Here is a 17,244-nt window from a genome sequence, read left to right on the forward strand (position 1 = left end):
CTAAGAATCCACTCATACAAGTCCAGAGAGCTGATACTTCTGGTGTCTAACATCAGAACTTGTATCTATTGACAGTGAGGCTTGAAAAAGATGAATATAAACCAGTTATGGGGATGAGGAGCCAACTGTTCTTTCTCTTTTGCTGTTTTATTTGAACACCAGCCAATGATATGGATTGTGTCCACCCATAATTGAGGACAAACTTTCCTATTCAATCCATCAACTTGTCTCACAATCTCCTCTGGAAACACAATCACGTCTCAAAACAATATTCTTTAATCTAGTTAAATTAATACCCAAATTTAATCTTTTGAATATCTTAAGACACAAATATTTAAATAGTACCTTATAAAGGTATTTCTAAATGCTTTGAAACATCTACATTTTCAAATGTTATTTTCAAAATTATTTGTTATCTTCAATCAAATGGACAACCAGCTAAGTAGGTGAATATCTGTAATGATCATTATGTTTTTGCATTTTAATTATGAATTTCAACTTTAATTATCTCCTTTGAGGAATGTGTGGGTGTACTTAGTATTGCCTTATTTTTTTGTTTATTCTTGGTTTAGCAATACATGAGAAAATAGCATGGAAATTATGTAGATGGATGAAACAAACTAGTGCCTTTACTGTAAGGCTAAACATCTAGAATCTAGATTCAGAATCCAGGTTCTGACCTTGTTCTATCAAGGGAACCACACAGAGTGGATGAGTTGATTAAAAACTCTGATCCTCTTTCCTCCAGCACAAAATGGGGATAATTATAGTTACCTGCATCTCGTGGGTCCTATGAGTCTTAATTACTTAATATTTGCAAAGCACTTGGAGATCTTTGAATTAAAAGTGCTGAGCCATAGAACCAAAGTTCAGTACAGTTATAATTGGAATGAAAGTTTGTAGTTTCTCCTCATCTCTCTCCATGTCCTGTTCTTTTGCCATGCCAAACATTACTGATGGTTGATACTTAACTCTGCCTACTACTGTAACCACTTTCCCTTTCAAAGCATGTTTCAATAAAGAGATTGACCCAGATCCATAATTCCACATGTAAACAACTACTTAGTATTTATTTTTAAAGCTCACTATTCAATAAGAATACAATTATTGAACTTATTTATCTAATGTAGTCTAGCCTGCCACTCCTTGAAGTCTTCTGTGTGCCATGTTAAACACCTCCCTCTGCTCAGGAACACTTATAGGATCTTCAGTGCCCATAAAGCAGCATCCAATTCAGTTGCCATCATTCCTAGAACCTTAATGAAGTTGGGCAGTTGTTTGGTCTTGTTTTTACCACTTCTAGTCCAGAGCTCTTTTTTCCATCTTCTAACTCTAATCCTTCTCTTACCTTGAACCCATTCATCATTCCATCATCACCCACTTCTATCCTATACAGAGATCTCTGAATCCTATGAAAGCTTCACAAAGCATTTCTTCATTTCTTACCTGGAAACAGCATCTCTCTCTCTTTTTAAAATTTCATCTATTCCTTCCCTGGATCATTTGTCTTTTTCTAAAGTCACACAATGGTCTTAACTCCTTCTTAGACATTGAAACTAGAAACTATATCCCTTGCCTTATAATTGAACAAACAGAAGTATGGTTGATATATGAATGTGGTGAAATCAGATGAAAGTTAAAGATTTTTAATGTTATTTTGCAGATTTTCGTTACTGTGTGTCTTACTTAGGGTTTTACTGCTGTGAACAGACATGATGACTAAGGCAACTCTTATAAGGACAACATTTAACTGGGACTGCCTTACAGGCTCAGAGAGTTCAGTCCATGATCATCATGGCAGGATCATAGATAGCAGCATCCAGGCAGGTAGGCATGGCGATAGAGAAGCTGAGACTTCTGCCTCTTCATCTTAAGGCTGCTATGAGAAGACTAACTCCCAGGCAGCTAGGACTAGGGTATTAAAGCCCATGCCTACAGTGACATACCTACTCCAACAGAGCTACACCTACTCCAACAAGGCCACACCTCCTAATAGTGCCACTCCCTGAGCCAAGTATATTCAAAGCACCACATTCCACTCCTTGGCCCCCATAGGTTTGTTCAAATACAAGAGTTTATGGGGGCCATACCTAGCAATAGCATAATAAAAAAATATATATTTAATCCAACTTCTGAAGTTCCCATAGTCTATAGCACTCTCAACAACATTAAAAGTCCAAAGTTCAAAGTTTCTTTTTGAGATTCATCCAATCACTTAACTGTAATCCCCAAAGCAAGACCGGAAACCAGCTGGGCAAACTCCAAATCATGGTTTGATATCAAAGCAGTCTTCAGATCCCCAACTATTTTTTTTTTTTTATTTTTGTTGACTGCAACAAACTTTTTTTCTCCTAGTCTATTTCTACTCCCTGTTAGCATCTTTCCTCAGCAGATATACCAAGGCTCATCTCAAACATCTTGGGATCTCCAAGGCAACTTTAATGTTACAGCTTCTTGTTCCAGTGTCTGAGATTCACACATTATCTTCTAACCTCCTTCAAAGGGCTTGGGCCACACCTCCAGCTCTGCCTCTGTAGCATTCTAGGCTCTGGTTGACTCCATTCCACTGCTGCTGCTGTTCTTAGTGATCATCCTATATAGTATGGCATCTCCAATATGCTAGGGCCTTTCACTGCAACTAGGCTTCACCAATAGCCTCTCATAGGCTCTCTTTATGGTACCAAGCCTCAACTTCTTTGCATGACTCCTTCAGTCCTGGGCCATCAAATGCAACTTAGGGTGCACCTTCAACAATGGCCTTCCATGGTCTCTCACAGTGCCAAACCTCAGTTGCTCTCCATGACCCCTTCATACCTTCAAAACCAGTACCACCTGGGTGCCTCTTATACATTACCAAGTATAGCTAAAGCACAAGGTACAACCTTGGCCATCTCTGGAACAGAGATTCTTTATGCTCTCAGAAAAGACTTTCCAGATTTCACCTCAGTAGTTCTGGTCTCCTCTTAATCACCACTAATTTTTTTTTTTTAGCTCCAGCTAACCAGCACCAGTTGTCCCAGTAGTCCCTTCTATACTTGATACTAAAGTCAGAGCCACATGGCCAAAGCTGCCAGAGTTCTGCTGCTTGCTGGGGCTAGAAGATGCCACCCTCAACTCCACCACCCCCCCCTTGCATTTTAACATGAGATTTCTGTTTTCTAGCTCCCTTACTGCCTAAGTTTGGCTGTCCTATAACTTGCTTTGTAGATTGACCTTGAACTCAAGAGATCTGAATGACTTTGTTTCCTGAATGCTGGCATTAAAGGTGTGTACCACCACACCTGGACTGAAGCTTTTCTTCATCTAGAACCTTCTCTGTCCTAGGCTGGCCTTGAACTCAGAGATCTGCTTGCCTTTGCCTCCTGGCCTAGACCTAAACTTAACTGGGTGCCCAAGGTCACCACTCCCTTAATTCAATTTAATATCCTTGAACACAGGATTCAGCTCCATTCACTTCCTGCTACTTCTTTAATACCATATATTTTGTACTTTTCCTTTCTAAGCTTATTATACTTGTTCAAAACACTCTTCATGAGACTTAACCATTAACCAGTGAACAAAGTCTCTGCTGGGTTTGTTTGTGTGTGTATGTGTGTGTGTGTGTGTGTGTGTGTGTGTGTGTGTGTGTGTGTGTGTGTATGTGTGTATGTGTGTGTGTGTGTATGTTTGTTTGTTGAGATTTCCTTTGTCAATGCAATTAATATAAATCTCAGTTAGAATCTTTAGACAAGGGCAAAAAGCAGCCACATTCTTCATCAAAATACCACAAAACAGTCTCTAGGCCACATACTAAAATTCTCTACTGAAACCTCTTGGGCCTGGTCTGCATAGTTCAAATCACACAGAAACAAAGTCGTCCACAGTCCTACTATGATGGCCCATTAAGCCTGACTTAAAGCATTCCACTAGTGTCCAAATCCAAAGTCCCAAAATCCACATTCTTAAAAAAAAAAAAAAAAAAGCATGGTCAGACCAATTACAACAATACCCCAGTCCCTGGTACCAACTTCTGTCTTAGTTAGGGTTTTACTGCTGGGAACAGACACCATGACCAAGGCAACTCTTATAAAGACAACATTTAATTGGGGCTGCCTTACAGGTTCAGAAGGTCAGTTCATTATCATCAAAGCAAGAGCATGGCAGCATCCAGGCAGGCATGTTGATGAAGAAACTGAGAGTTCTACATCTTCATCTGAAGGCTGCTAGGAGAAGACTGGCTTCCAGGCAGCTAAGACTGGGGTCTTAAAGTCCACACCTACAATGGCACACCTACTCCAACAAGGCTCCACCTCCTAATAATGCCACTCCCTGAGCCAAGCACATTCAAACCACCACAATGTGGTTTTAATAGGTCTGTATGACAGAATTAAACATCAACTGATCTTTCTTTAACATTATCATTATCTTTGCTAGTTATAATACTGTCTAAGATAAGCCAACCTGTCATGAAACTGTGTTTTCTTTTGTTTACATACACAATAAATAAAGCTTTTATGTTCCTTTATCCCTATTATCCTGATTTGCCTGTATGATTATTTGGTTCTTCTCAATTTTGTCCATGAAAATTTAGTCCTAACATGACTAACTTAAAGGAAGAAAACACTTCTCTTGGCTCACACTTCAGAGGTTTCACTTCATGGTCAGCTGCCTCCACTGCTTCTAGGCCTTTACAAGCAGAATGTCACATAGCCCCTATTTCCTATGGCTTTTACCTTGCCCCATTGACCATTTAATTATTAATCTATCAATAGATATACCATTTATAGATCAGAGCCCTCATGATTTATTCATAATCTAAAAGACCCACCTCTACCCCTAGCTTCAGTGAAAACCAAGTCTTCAACTCATAAAGGGAAGATCTAAATGATGACAATGATTAAAAACAGTTCTAGTAGTATCTTTATCATGCTGACTGTAGAAAGCTGGCCTCTGTGATATGTGATCTATAACTCTGTGATATATAACTATAGAAAATGGTGCCCAAGTTTTATAAGTTCCCTCCTTGTCATACACATTCTCTTTCCTGTGATTAATATTCTAAAACTGGCATTAAGTTCTGGTAGCAAAAATGTGGGTGAGGAGACCTATTAGTTTTGTGACATTTGACAGAATTATAAGTGTAATTGCTGTAACTCTGTGATCATGATGATAATAACTTTCCTCTCTTTGTGACAATCCAATTTGATGAAGATTATGAATGTTCTGCAATCTTTTAGACAGCACAAGTTGTTGTGAAACTACAGTAGAGGAGCAAGCTATCATGCATATTGTCCTGATTGGATGTTTAGATCTTGTGAGTCACACTTCTAACTAAACTTTCTTTTTACTCTGTTTTTAATGTAGCGTGCATTATATTGACTTTACTGAGATGAGGCTAAGAAAGTCTTCCTAGAACTATAGGTATGGTAGAGTTGATTATTGTTAAGCCTTGGAAAAAATTAGTATCAGCGAATTAAATATAAGTAGACATAGAGTGATGATCTACTTAGTAGTGCCACATGACCCCTTTATCTTTGGATGATGAGATTTATCTGGAACTATATTAGGTTTTGTTGCCATCAGAAGTATCTAAGAGAAAATGTTGAAAGGAAAAAAGATTTATTAGAGATCTCAACAAATGGCTGTCATGGAGGGGAAGGGCATAGTAGAGGGACGCTTCTTACCTTGTGGAAGCTGGAAAGCAAAGAAAAGGGGGCCAGGGACAAAATACCCTTCTCGGGTATCTCCCACTGACTGATTTCTTACCCAAACCCTACTTCCTAAGGTTTCTACCACTTCCCAAAGTAACACACCAGCTGACAACTGAGCCTTAAACATAGGGGTCTTTATGGAGCATTTTATCTTCAAAGCACAACAGGACTGCCCAACATATCAGGAGCCATGATTTTAAAAAGTAGAATTTGGCATGACAGTACATGTTGTATTCCCAGCACTTCAGAAGCTGGGGCAGGAGGATTGAGGCTGGAGCCAAGACCATCCTGGAGTACATAGCAAGAAACATACAATAAACAGGCAAAGTGGGTCATGCCTTTGTGCTCACAAAAAGGACCGAGTTACTTTTCAAGGCATTTTCTTTTTTTTTTTCTTTTTTTTTATTATTATTTTCTTTATTTACATTTCAAATGCTATCCCGAAAGTTTCCTATACCCCTCCCCCTCCCACCTCTGCTCCCCTACGCACCCACTCCCACTACTTGGCCCAGGCCTTGCCTTGTGCTGGGTCATATAATGTTTGCAAGATCAAGGGGCCTCTATCCCCAGTGATGACCGATTAGGCCATCTTCTGCTACATATGCAACTAGAGACACAAACTCAGGGGGTACTGGTTAGTTCATATTGTTGTTCCACCTACAGGGTTGCAGCCCCCTTCAGTTCCTTGGTACTTTCTCTAGCTCCTCCATTGGGGACCCTGTGTTCCATCCAATCAAGGCATTTTCTAAAGCCTTGTCAGCAAACAGGCCAAAAGAATTGCTGAAGTACCACTCAAAGGGTATCAGAGACGTGGGGCTGGATATATTACCACCTAGCTAATTATTTTATCTATTTAGATGCTCAGCCTGGAACGAAATCTATGTGTCAACTTAGAAGGAAAGCCAAGTCATATTTACTCAGATGCCAATTGCTTACTTGGAATTTGCTTACAGAATTGCTGAGAGAATGATAGACAAAGCCTTGGGTACTTTTCTTATCAGAATATTACCAATAAAAATGATAAATGAGACCCATGAAAGGCTGAGGAAACCTCATTAAGTGTATGAGAATGTATCATTAGAAGACTCATTGGTGTAACAGTGATGAAACAAATCTCTAACTCCGCAGCTAAGATACCTCAGTACCTCCAACCATTTAAAAGCATTCAGCCTTTTAGTAAATGCTTACAAAATCCACATCTCGTTACTTTTAAAATTCACCTTCTTTTTATTTCAACATTTCAGATTGCATTGTGTCCTCCTGTAGTATCAACTTGTGATTCTGGGTCAGCCAATCACTACATACCTACTATTGCCTTCATCCATTTCTTTAGTTTTTCTGCTTTTTTTTAATGCACCTAAGTTTTACATACACATATATATGTATGTATATATATATATATATATATATATATATATGCATTTTAAGATGAAAATAAAAAATGGCATATAATGGCAAATCTTTGCCAATGTGATATAGATGACTAAAATATTTATTTATTTATTTATTTATTTATGGATAAGGTCTCACTGGTTAGCCCAGAATTCACTCTGTAGGATAGGCTAGCTTTGAATTCATAAAGATCCACTTGTCCCTGTTTCCTGAGTGCTGGGATTAAAAGTGTGCACCAATATAAAACAGTTGAAATATATATTATTTCATTGACTTAAATTTGAAGATCCCCTTTAGTTCTTTAAATATAGATGTCTTAGTCAGGGTTTCTATTCCTGCACAAACATCATGACCAAGAAGCAAGTTGGGGAGGAAAGGGTTTATTGGGCTTACATTTCCGTACTGCTGTTGATCACCAAAGGATGCAGGACTGGAACTCAAGCAGGTCAGAAAGTAGGAGCTGATGCAGAAGCCATGGAGGGATGTTCTTTACTGGCTTGCCTATCCTGGCTTGCTCAGTCCACTCTCTTATAGGACCCAAGACTACCAGCCCAGAGATGGCACCACCCACAAGGGAACCTCCCCCCTTGATCACTAATTGAGAAAATGCCTTACAGCTGGATCTCATGGAGGCATTTCCCCAACTGAAGCTCCTTTCTCTGTGATAACTCCAGCTGTGTCAAGTTGACACAAAGCTATCCAGTACAATAGACTTGTGATATTTGGAGAAAAGTCTCTCCCAATGGTATAAGTGCCACCTGCCCAGATCAGAAACCTCCATGTAGTGTCCATTTCTGTAATGGACACTCCTAAACTTTTAGATATTAGCAGGATTAACAGGTGTATTTTCCTCAAACCAATTCGCCTTTCTAACCTTAAATTACTATGTGGTCCAAGCAATTCATTTCTTCTCTCTCTCTCTCTCTCTCTCTCTCTCTCTCTCTCTCGACAACCTACTAATTATTTTGCTGGTCAGTAGTATAAAACACACAAGCAAGCAAACATGAATTAATCTCCTATGGGTAATTTACAGACTCATACTGGTTCATCATGTCCAGGCTAAAGGCTGCAAAGATACTCTATAGAAAAACAACAGCAACAAAAGTTCCTAGAACACAAGTAGCCAAGTGGCTCAAGACCCTTGGCTAAGGGTGAGGTGGCTATCAAACAATGGATATCCTGTGCAGAATGGGGGAGACGGCTTCAGGCAGTGTCCAGTCTCCTGGGGAAGGAAGATGTGTGCCTTCCTCAGAGGGATGCTGCACTAGTCTCAAACCGTTGCCTGGACTGTGAGTGTGAAATGTTGTCTCACTCATTTTTTCCTCCTGTCTGGCTGTGCTTGAGAAACAAGCACTGTGGACAGCTTCCTCTTCCTGTGGCTGATGTGTAGAGGCTGTGTACATCTACGAATCCTGAAGCTGTTGTGTGCATTGCTCTCCTGAGGGGAAGAGTCTTAAGATAATGGTGATGCCACTGTAGAATTGGGGAGGGCTTTAATGTCCCACTTTGGTGAGAATTCCCATAGCTTCTGTTGCTTAAGCTGTCTGTGTGCCCGCTTCAGGATACCATGTAGGATCATTTCTGTCTTCCCGTTGCTTGGCTACCCCTCCAGTCCAGGCAGTTCTGAGTATGTTTACCATTCATGCAAATTGAAGGTGAATATATATGAGGAAATTTCCATTGGTAGTAGACTACCCCGTGTCTTTCAAAAGTGAATGATAGAAACGTTGACTTTTTCAATACTAAAGTTTTTGGCCATATCTGCACTGTGCCCTATTTGACTGGAGGTAGGTTGTTCTTGTGTTCAGGATCTTGTTGTGAGCAGAAACATACTTCCTTCTGGTAGACTTACCCTGCATAATGAGTGCTGAGTGTGTATGTCTTTACAAGTCTATGTTCCACAGCCGATAAGTAGAAAGAAAGTTAGCATATTAGAGTTAAAGAAAGGCTACTTGTTGCTACTAAGAGGCAGAATGCTTACGGTAAGTAATTCAGAAGTCTTCCACCACCTGATGTAAGCTTGGTTTGGTCCGTAGGTATGTCTCAATTTTGCTTGTTATTCAATTTTAGTTGGGTTTGCAGAGTATGCTTAAAGATGCAAGCCAAATTTAACTTTGTGGTGTGTTATTAAGAGACTGTGTAGGAAAGTTCAAGTGCACAGAAAGAAGCACTAGCTGCCAGTTCCAAAGTGTGTAAAATACTACTCAGCTTGGTAAAGGTATGACAACTCAGTGTTTTACACACACACACACACACACACACACACACACACACACACACTTGAGAAGGGGGTGGAGTCCTGCTAATGAGAAGTTGAGCTCTCTGTGGTTTGCCAAAACAAGCCATCAAAGTGCCCTCTGAGTCTGGAGAGATGTCTGCTCCTGAAAGGCATTGATCCTGACTTGAATGCCTTTCCTTGAGGACTGTTCCAGCTTTCCAGCTTTCTCTTAAAAGATACATTGTTTTCATCCCTGCCTCAGGCACGTCATTAGAACAAACCTACTGAAAATGAATTGTTTGGTAATAAGCAAAACCTTCTCAGATATAGTAAAATGTTGGAGATGGGCTCTCTAGTTCCTAAAGTTTCTTCATGACACCAGGCAAGTCCTGTGTGGACTTTTGGTTCCTTATCTGCAAAACACAGTGGTCTAACTGTGCTGTCAGGTCGCCTCTAGGAGGAAAAGGCCCCTCCCAGCATTCCAACTGCTGTTTTATTGGACTGCTCCCGCTCAGACTGCTCAGCACTACAGACACCCAGCCCTCTAGCCACTACCGTCCATCACACATTCCTACCAAGGACTATGCTGCTGACTTGAAAGGAAGATTACTATTCCACTTGCAGTTGTTGCTTAGTAACATTTGTGATTGTGTTTCTGGTGACAGCGTGTGCAGAGATCATTAAAAATTAAACCCCCAAAGCTGCTAAAGCGGGAGGAAGTGGGAGCAGGGAAGCCACAGTGTGTTCACTTGCTTAGAAACCGTTTACTCTCAGGCTTACATGTAAATCTTGGGGAAAACATTGCATGTCTCTGGTTTATATTAAGCCACATACAGCACAGTTACTGACATTGATTTGTGTCCCCTGCAGCTGGAGTGGATCAGTAAGACATTTAAAAAAAAAAAAAAAAAGAGGTCTGAAATTACAAGCAGATGGGCCACATGCTGTCCCCGAGAAAGTAAGTTCTAACCTGTTCTGTGTCTGTCTCTGTGTCCTTTCCACAGTTCCACCAGGTGAGAAGAGTGATGACCATCCTTTTCCTTACTATGGTTATTTCATACTTCGGTTGCATGAAGGCGGCGCCCATGAAAGAAGTAAACGTCCACGGACAAGGCAACTTGGCCTACCCAGGTGTGCGGACCCATGGGACTCTGGAGAGCGTGAATGGGCCCAGGGCAGGTTCGAGAGGCCTGACGACGACGTCACTGGCTGACACTTTTGAGCACGTCATCGAAGAGCTGCTGGATGAGGACCAGAAGGTTCGGCCCAACGAAGAAAACCATAAGGACGCGGACTTGTACACTTCCCGGGTGATGCTCAGCAGTCAAGTGCCTTTGGAGCCTCCTCTACTCTTTCTGTTGGAGGAATACAAAAATTACCTGGATGCCGCAAACATGTCTATGAGGGTTCGGCGCCACTCCGACCCTGCCCGCCGTGGGGAGCTGAGCGTGTGTGACAGTATTAGCGAGTGGGTCACAGCGGCAGATAAAAAGACTGCAGTGGACATGTCTGGTGGGACGGTCACAGTCCTAGAGAAAGTCCCGGTATCCAAAGGCCAACTGAAGCAGTATTTCTACGAGACCAAGTGTAATCCCATGGGTTACACCAAGGAAGGCTGCAGGGGCATAGACAAAAGGCACTGGAACTCGCAATGCCGAACTACCCAATCGTATGTTCGGGCCCTTACTATGGATAGCAAAAAGAGAATTGGCTGGCGATTCATAAGGATAGACACTTCCTGTGTATGTACACTGACCATTAAAAGGGGAAGATAGTGGATTTATGTTGTATAGATTATATTGAGACAAAAATTATCTATTTGTATATATACATAACAGGGTAAATTATTCAGTTAAGAAAAAATAATTTTATGAACTGCATGTATAAATGAAGTTTATACAGTACAGTGGTTCTACAATCTATTTATTGGACATATCCATGACCAGAAAGGAAACAGTCATTTGCGCACAACTTTAAAAGTCTGCATTACATTCCTCGATAATGTTGTGGTTTGTTGCCGTTGCCAAGAATTGAAAACAAAAAGTTTAAAAAAAATAATAAATTGCATGCTGCTTTAATTGTGAATTGATAATAAACTGTCCCTCTTTCAGAAAACAGATTAAAAAAAAACAAAAAACAAAAAAAAACAAAAACAAAAATTTGAACCAAAACATTCCGTTTACATTTTAGACACTAAGTATCTTCGTTCTTGTTAGTGCTCTGTTTTACTGCTTTCGACTTCTGATAGCGTTGGAATTAAAACAATGTCAAGGTGCTGTTGTCATTGCTTTACTGGCGTAAGGGATGGGGAACGGGAGGGGTAGATTTCTGTTTGTTTTGTGTTTTATTTTGTTTGTTTGTTTGTTTTGTTTTTTAGTTCCACCCGGAGTAGGGATGGAGAAAATTTCTTCACTATCCGTTCTGGTTGATAAAGCGTTACATTTGTATGTTGTAAAGATGTTTGCAAAATCCAATCAGATGACTGGAAAACAAATAAAAATTAAGGCAACTGAATAAAATGCTCACACTCCACTGCCCATGATGTATCTCCCTGGTCCCCCCCAGCTCACTCTTCTGGCACGGGTCAGGGAAAATTGCTTTTATTGGAAAGACCAGCATTTGTTCAAAGCACATTCTTTCCCTCCCTCCTCCCATTTTGGTCCCTTCTTTTTGTTTTGTTTTAAGGAAGAAAATTAAGTTGCGCGCTTTGAAATATTTTACCACTGCTACAAACAGATGAACAATGTGTGTCATTTTATGACACTCATGGAAAACACTGATTTATTTTTTACCCTAAAGAGAAACAAATAAGAATAACCCAAGATATTCTTTTTTAAGGCATAAATATTGGGTAAATTGTAATATGGCCTAACAATGTTTGCAGATAAAAGTTATTATATACACCCAGATACTTAGATAAGAGCAGGGATCCACACTGCCATTGAAATAGGACTGAATGGCCCTGCGGAGGCTAAGTGGAGCTGACATACTATTTCCTGGCAGTGCAGGAAGAATTTCTGAGTGGCCATCCTAAGGTCTAGGTGGAGGTGGGGAATGGTACTTGAGACATTCCTAAAGGAAGGCTCAGAAGCACCCTTCAGAGCAGGCTCTGGAATGATGTGTCAAGTTGCTTAGGCCTTCTGCTTTAAGTGCCTACATTACCTAACAGTGCTCAAGAGGTTCTCGATTGGAGAACCACACTCAAATCCATTTATGGCCTCCATCCCATTTCTAAATAACTGTGTATAAAGTTGGATTAACCTGGAGCAACTTTGGATCCAAATATGGCACAGCAATGATGATATTAATGTAGCATGATGGGAAATGTTTGCTGTGAAGAGAATTAATTTGCTTTGAGCTTAGATTTCAGTAAGCCTAGGTTTTATTTTTTTTTTTCTTCTGAGACATTTTGGTAAAAGGAAAAACAAACAAACAAACAAACTACACCAGAAAAAGCATCAGAACTCAGGCAGAATGAGCAATGTCTGGAAGGGCTAGAAAGACAAGACATAGCAAGGTGTTTTCACTGTGAAAGAGACAAGAACACAGGAGGAAATACTGCTTCAGTGAGGAGCACAGAAGGCTCCTGCCAATTTCCTGCAAGAGTCCCTTCTGTACTTTACCCTTTGGGTTTAGGAGAAGTTGAGTTGGAAGCCTGGATGAATGGACCCAATGAGAACTAGTGGTAAGCCCATTTCCCTAGTCAGGTTTTTTTCAAGCGTGAATGTGTTAGTGGTTACTTGCCTAGGTTCCTGAGCATCAGAAAAAAAAAAAAAAGAGGCAAACAATCGCTTAATCTTAGGAGTGGAAAGGAAACAAAAGTGGATGTCCGCTGTGACTCAGGGAGTGAAGATACCATCAGCAAATAGTTTCTTTTTTGTTCAGTTGTTCCTCTAGAGTTAGCCCATCTTTTGGAGTACCACTCAATATGTTGTTTTTGAAAGACTTCGTGTAGCGTAGATTGTTTTGTGCCGTTTACCAAATTAACCTTTGTCATTGTTTTTTAACCTATTCAGGAATGCTTGGAATATCTGCTATATGTTAACTTTTTGCAGCTTCATTCTGAGAGACATTAGTCAAACAAACAAAAGGATCCCCATCACAACCTTACAGTATTGCAAGGGCCAGGTCTGTTAAGCGGCTTCACAGGAGACACTCAGCAATTGTGTGGTCAGTGGCTGGCTCTCTTACCCACTAAGATACATCATAGTTACATGTTGGTGGTTTATGTTGACCTGAGATTTATTTGTTAAAATCTCTCCTTCGTTTCTGTTCGTTCTGGTTCTGTTCTGTTCTGTTCTGTTCTGTTCTGTTCTGTTCTGTTTTTAAAGTCTTGCTGTGGTCTCTTTTTGGCAGAAATGTTTCATGCATGGCAGCAGGCCTGTTGCTTTTTTATAGTGATTCCCATTGAAACTGTAAGTAAATGTCTGTGGCCTTGTTCTCTCTATGGTAAAGATATTATTCACCATGTAAAACAAGAAAAAAATATTTATTGTATTTTAGTATATTTATATAATTATGTTATTGAAAAAATTGGCATTAAAACTTAACCACATCAGAAGCCTATTGTAAATACAGGTTCTATTTAAGTGTACCAATTAACATATAATATATGTTTTAAATATAGAATTTTTAATGTTTTTAAATATATTTTCAAAGTACATAAAGTCTGGGGGTTCTGGGTTTTTTTCTCTTCACTGTAAAATATGAAAATGTGTTTCATTATAAATACATGTGCTCCTCGCTTTAAGACCATCTTGACTAGTGTTAGCAATTGAACAGTCCTCCACACAGGGAGCTGATTTCAAAGCATGGGGAGGCCAATCCTGCAGTCTGTGAGCTTCAGAGAAGCTCCAGGATTGGGCCTGTCTTCTGTGGTAGAAGACAGGAGTGTCATTTTCTAGGACACTTGAAACTTTTCCCCTTTGAAGTGATATACTTTCATCAAATACCCAATCATGCATCCTAGCAACATCAGGATCCATGAACCAGGCCTGACAGGCTCTATTTGATTATAAAATAACTGTTTTTTAAAAAATCAAAGTAGGTTTACTTAGGGATAATGAGAATAAATTGGTTCAAATTTAGAAAGCCACTGACTGAAAAACCTGCAGAAATTCAATATTTGGAGACAGGTCACGTCCCCTTGGTTTGGAAGTGGTGCCATTTGCAGCATGTGCTTGTATCCATTGCACTGATTTAATTTTTGTATGTGGAGCATGCAGATTTTATATCATAGTATCCATGATCTAACAGATTGCTACAATCTCTAAAAAGATTTGCCTCCCTGACGGCTGCCAAGCCGCTGGGTAATTTAGTTAAAGTGTTTAAAGTTATCACTAAATCTTAGGGAAATAAATGGAAGGATTTTAAACGATAGAAAGGGCCATTAAGGAAGGAAGCATCTGTTCTGACTCCTAAGGCTCCCTATCTGAGCACTGACAGCCCATCCCAGAAAGTGGTGAACTATATCTGTACAATGTATCATTTCTATTTCAAACATACACACATGGTTTCCTCGGATATTGTCTTATAAATAAGGATCAGGAAAGTCATAACAAACACTGACTTGTGTTGTGTATATGCAAAAGCAAATCAAATGAGATGAATGACTCTCATCTGCTCAGTGCATTTGCAGAGTTCTCTGACCTCGGAGAACAGCCCCTCACTCCCAGACACACAGCCACGACAGCCCAGTCATGAAATTAGAACTTTGCAATACTTCAGGCTTACCCAATTTTCATAGTTAACAAAGACTAAAATATTTTGGGAAGGACTGAGTAACAAGAGGTGGGAATTAAATACGACATCCACATTTGTGACATTAAAGGGATTTGGGAAATAGGATGAAGTTTCCATTGGTGCCTAAGGTCAGATCAAAAGTTATAGCTTACTTAGCCAACATAAAAGGTCTCCTTAGCTGTAACCAGAGAGAGAGGGAAAGAGAGGGAGACAGAGAGAGACTGAGAGAGAATCAGGTCAGAGGAGCAACAACAAAATGGAAGTATTGCTAAATTACTCAAGTTGGAGTTTAATGAGAGTAACCAGTTTCCGCTGAATTAAACCTGTTTAATCATTAAGGAGCTTGGGAATAAGTTGCATGACTTGCTCTGTTGCTTTCATCACATTAATGAGCCTCTGTGGTCATTCGATGTGTCTATGAAGTTGTTTTATCATCTATATTGACTTTATCAATACTATCCCAACTGTCAATGAAAATTTGAAGTAGATCTTGGAATGAAAGGGTGAAATTGTCTCATATTCATTGAAGGGATTAGCACACTCTAGAAAAGAGAGCAGACACCTTTGAACTGCAACAAGAGACTTCAGGCCTTACCTGGGGTCGGCTAGCACTCCTGGCAACGTTATTATTAGTTTCTCCTATTCTAATAGCAAGAGTGTTCTATAAGTCAGCCAAAATGAGACGGCCATATTTTCATAAGCTATTGCTAACACAGTTAACTGAGATTTAAAAGAAAACCACTTACATACATACATACATACATACATACATACATACATACATACATGGATATTTAGCCTGGAAAGACCATCACAGATATGGTTAACTTTAACATGCTGACCAGAAATATTAGTATTTGATGAGACATGGGACACTTTTTGAGCTGTGTTAGCTGTTGCCTTAAAGGTCAGTCCTTTGGTTTGGAAGGTTGAAAAGTAACTGTGACCGGCTCTCTTTTAGCTACGTTGACCTTTCTTTGGCTGAGCTTCCATGTGAGAGCCAAGGGTGGAGACCTGAAAGGGTCACGGTTAGTGTAAGGCACCCAGCATGCCTACACAGTCCAGCTAGTGAACACTCTAATTGCATCTCTATCACCAGTCTTTTGAACATCATCTATTCTTTTAATTTTAGCAAGTATTCTTTCTAAGAAAAAATGCAAGTGCCTTGCTTTTTAACACATGATTCATTACAATATACTATTTAAAGAATAAATATCACATTAATGACAAAAATACTGCAGCATTTTACACATTCTATCATTCATTAACAAAAATCTATTTATGTGGCATGACATAGAATTTCCACAAGCCTTCACCTCAGTTCCTTTTATAACTTGGTAAGCCACCATCTCAAAAGCTCCTAACCTGGCATTTGCTTGGTGTCTGCATGCTCAGTAATGACAGTAGCATCAAACTGTACAAGCTAGTCTTACAATGAATAAATCAAACCAAACACACACACACACACACACATACACACACAAACACACACACACACACACACACACACAAAGCAACCTTTACATTTATTTCATGTATGAGCTGCTATGTGCTTTTAATCATGAAATATGAAGAAAGTAGTTTCCTTCAGAAAAAAAGATGTTTCCTTTATCCTGAAAACAATCTCACACCAACTGTTAGAGTTAATGACAGGATGTGTCTGAAGTATGTAAATAACCAAGGAGTGAGTTGGAACAGCTTGAGGTGTCCTCATTGCACAAGGCCACGGGGATCTGCTTCTGCTGGCCTCCACTTCATTGCTGTGTGTCCTTTCAAACCGTTCCTTAGAAACAAGAAGCTGCTCTGGGCATAATGTATGGACTAAGGGGAGACAGTTTTGTATCACTTACATGTTCACAATTTGTAAAAAGTCTTTATCAAGTACCATACTACACATTCAATTTATTTAGTAAAGTTGTATCTCTTCAACCAAGGACCAACATTGAAGAAACAGTCTCTGAACTGGAATTCAGTGCACACATTTTTTAAAACAGCAGAGCCCTTCTCTAAAACCTATTAAACAGCATTCACTTGGTGATCAGTGAATCACCTATTCTTCTCCTATTCTTCTCCTACTGCACTAATACAGTGAGTCCCAGATTGATCTCCAGACACCACCAGCAGCAGCACCTCTAGAGACTCCTTAGAGCTGTACACTCTTAGGCCCCATTCTAGACTCAAAGACTGGGAGGCTCTGGGGCT

The 17,244-nt window shown here is 39.9% G+C and overlaps 1 protein-coding gene across 1 annotated transcript in view; it reads left to right on the forward strand.

Annotated features, from left to right (window-relative positions):
- Bdnf (brain derived neurotrophic factor) overlaps window positions 1-11,428 on the forward strand; it is a 30,876-nt gene extending 19,448 nt beyond the window's left edge. The window contains 1 exon segment of the mRNA XM_021192829.2: window positions 10,305-11,428. Within this exon segment, the coding sequence (XP_021048488.1) occupies window positions 10,305-11,075 (771 nt within the window). The 3' untranslated portion in view covers window positions 11,076-11,428.
- Window positions 11,429-17,244: the final 5,816 nt, after the last annotated feature.

The sequence above is a fragment of the Mus pahari genome, chromosome 3 (genome assembly GCF_900095145.1).
Source record: "Mus pahari chromosome 3, PAHARI_EIJ_v1.1, whole genome shotgun sequence".
Taxonomy (NCBI): Eukaryota; Metazoa; Chordata; class Mammalia; order Rodentia; family Muridae; genus Mus; species Mus pahari.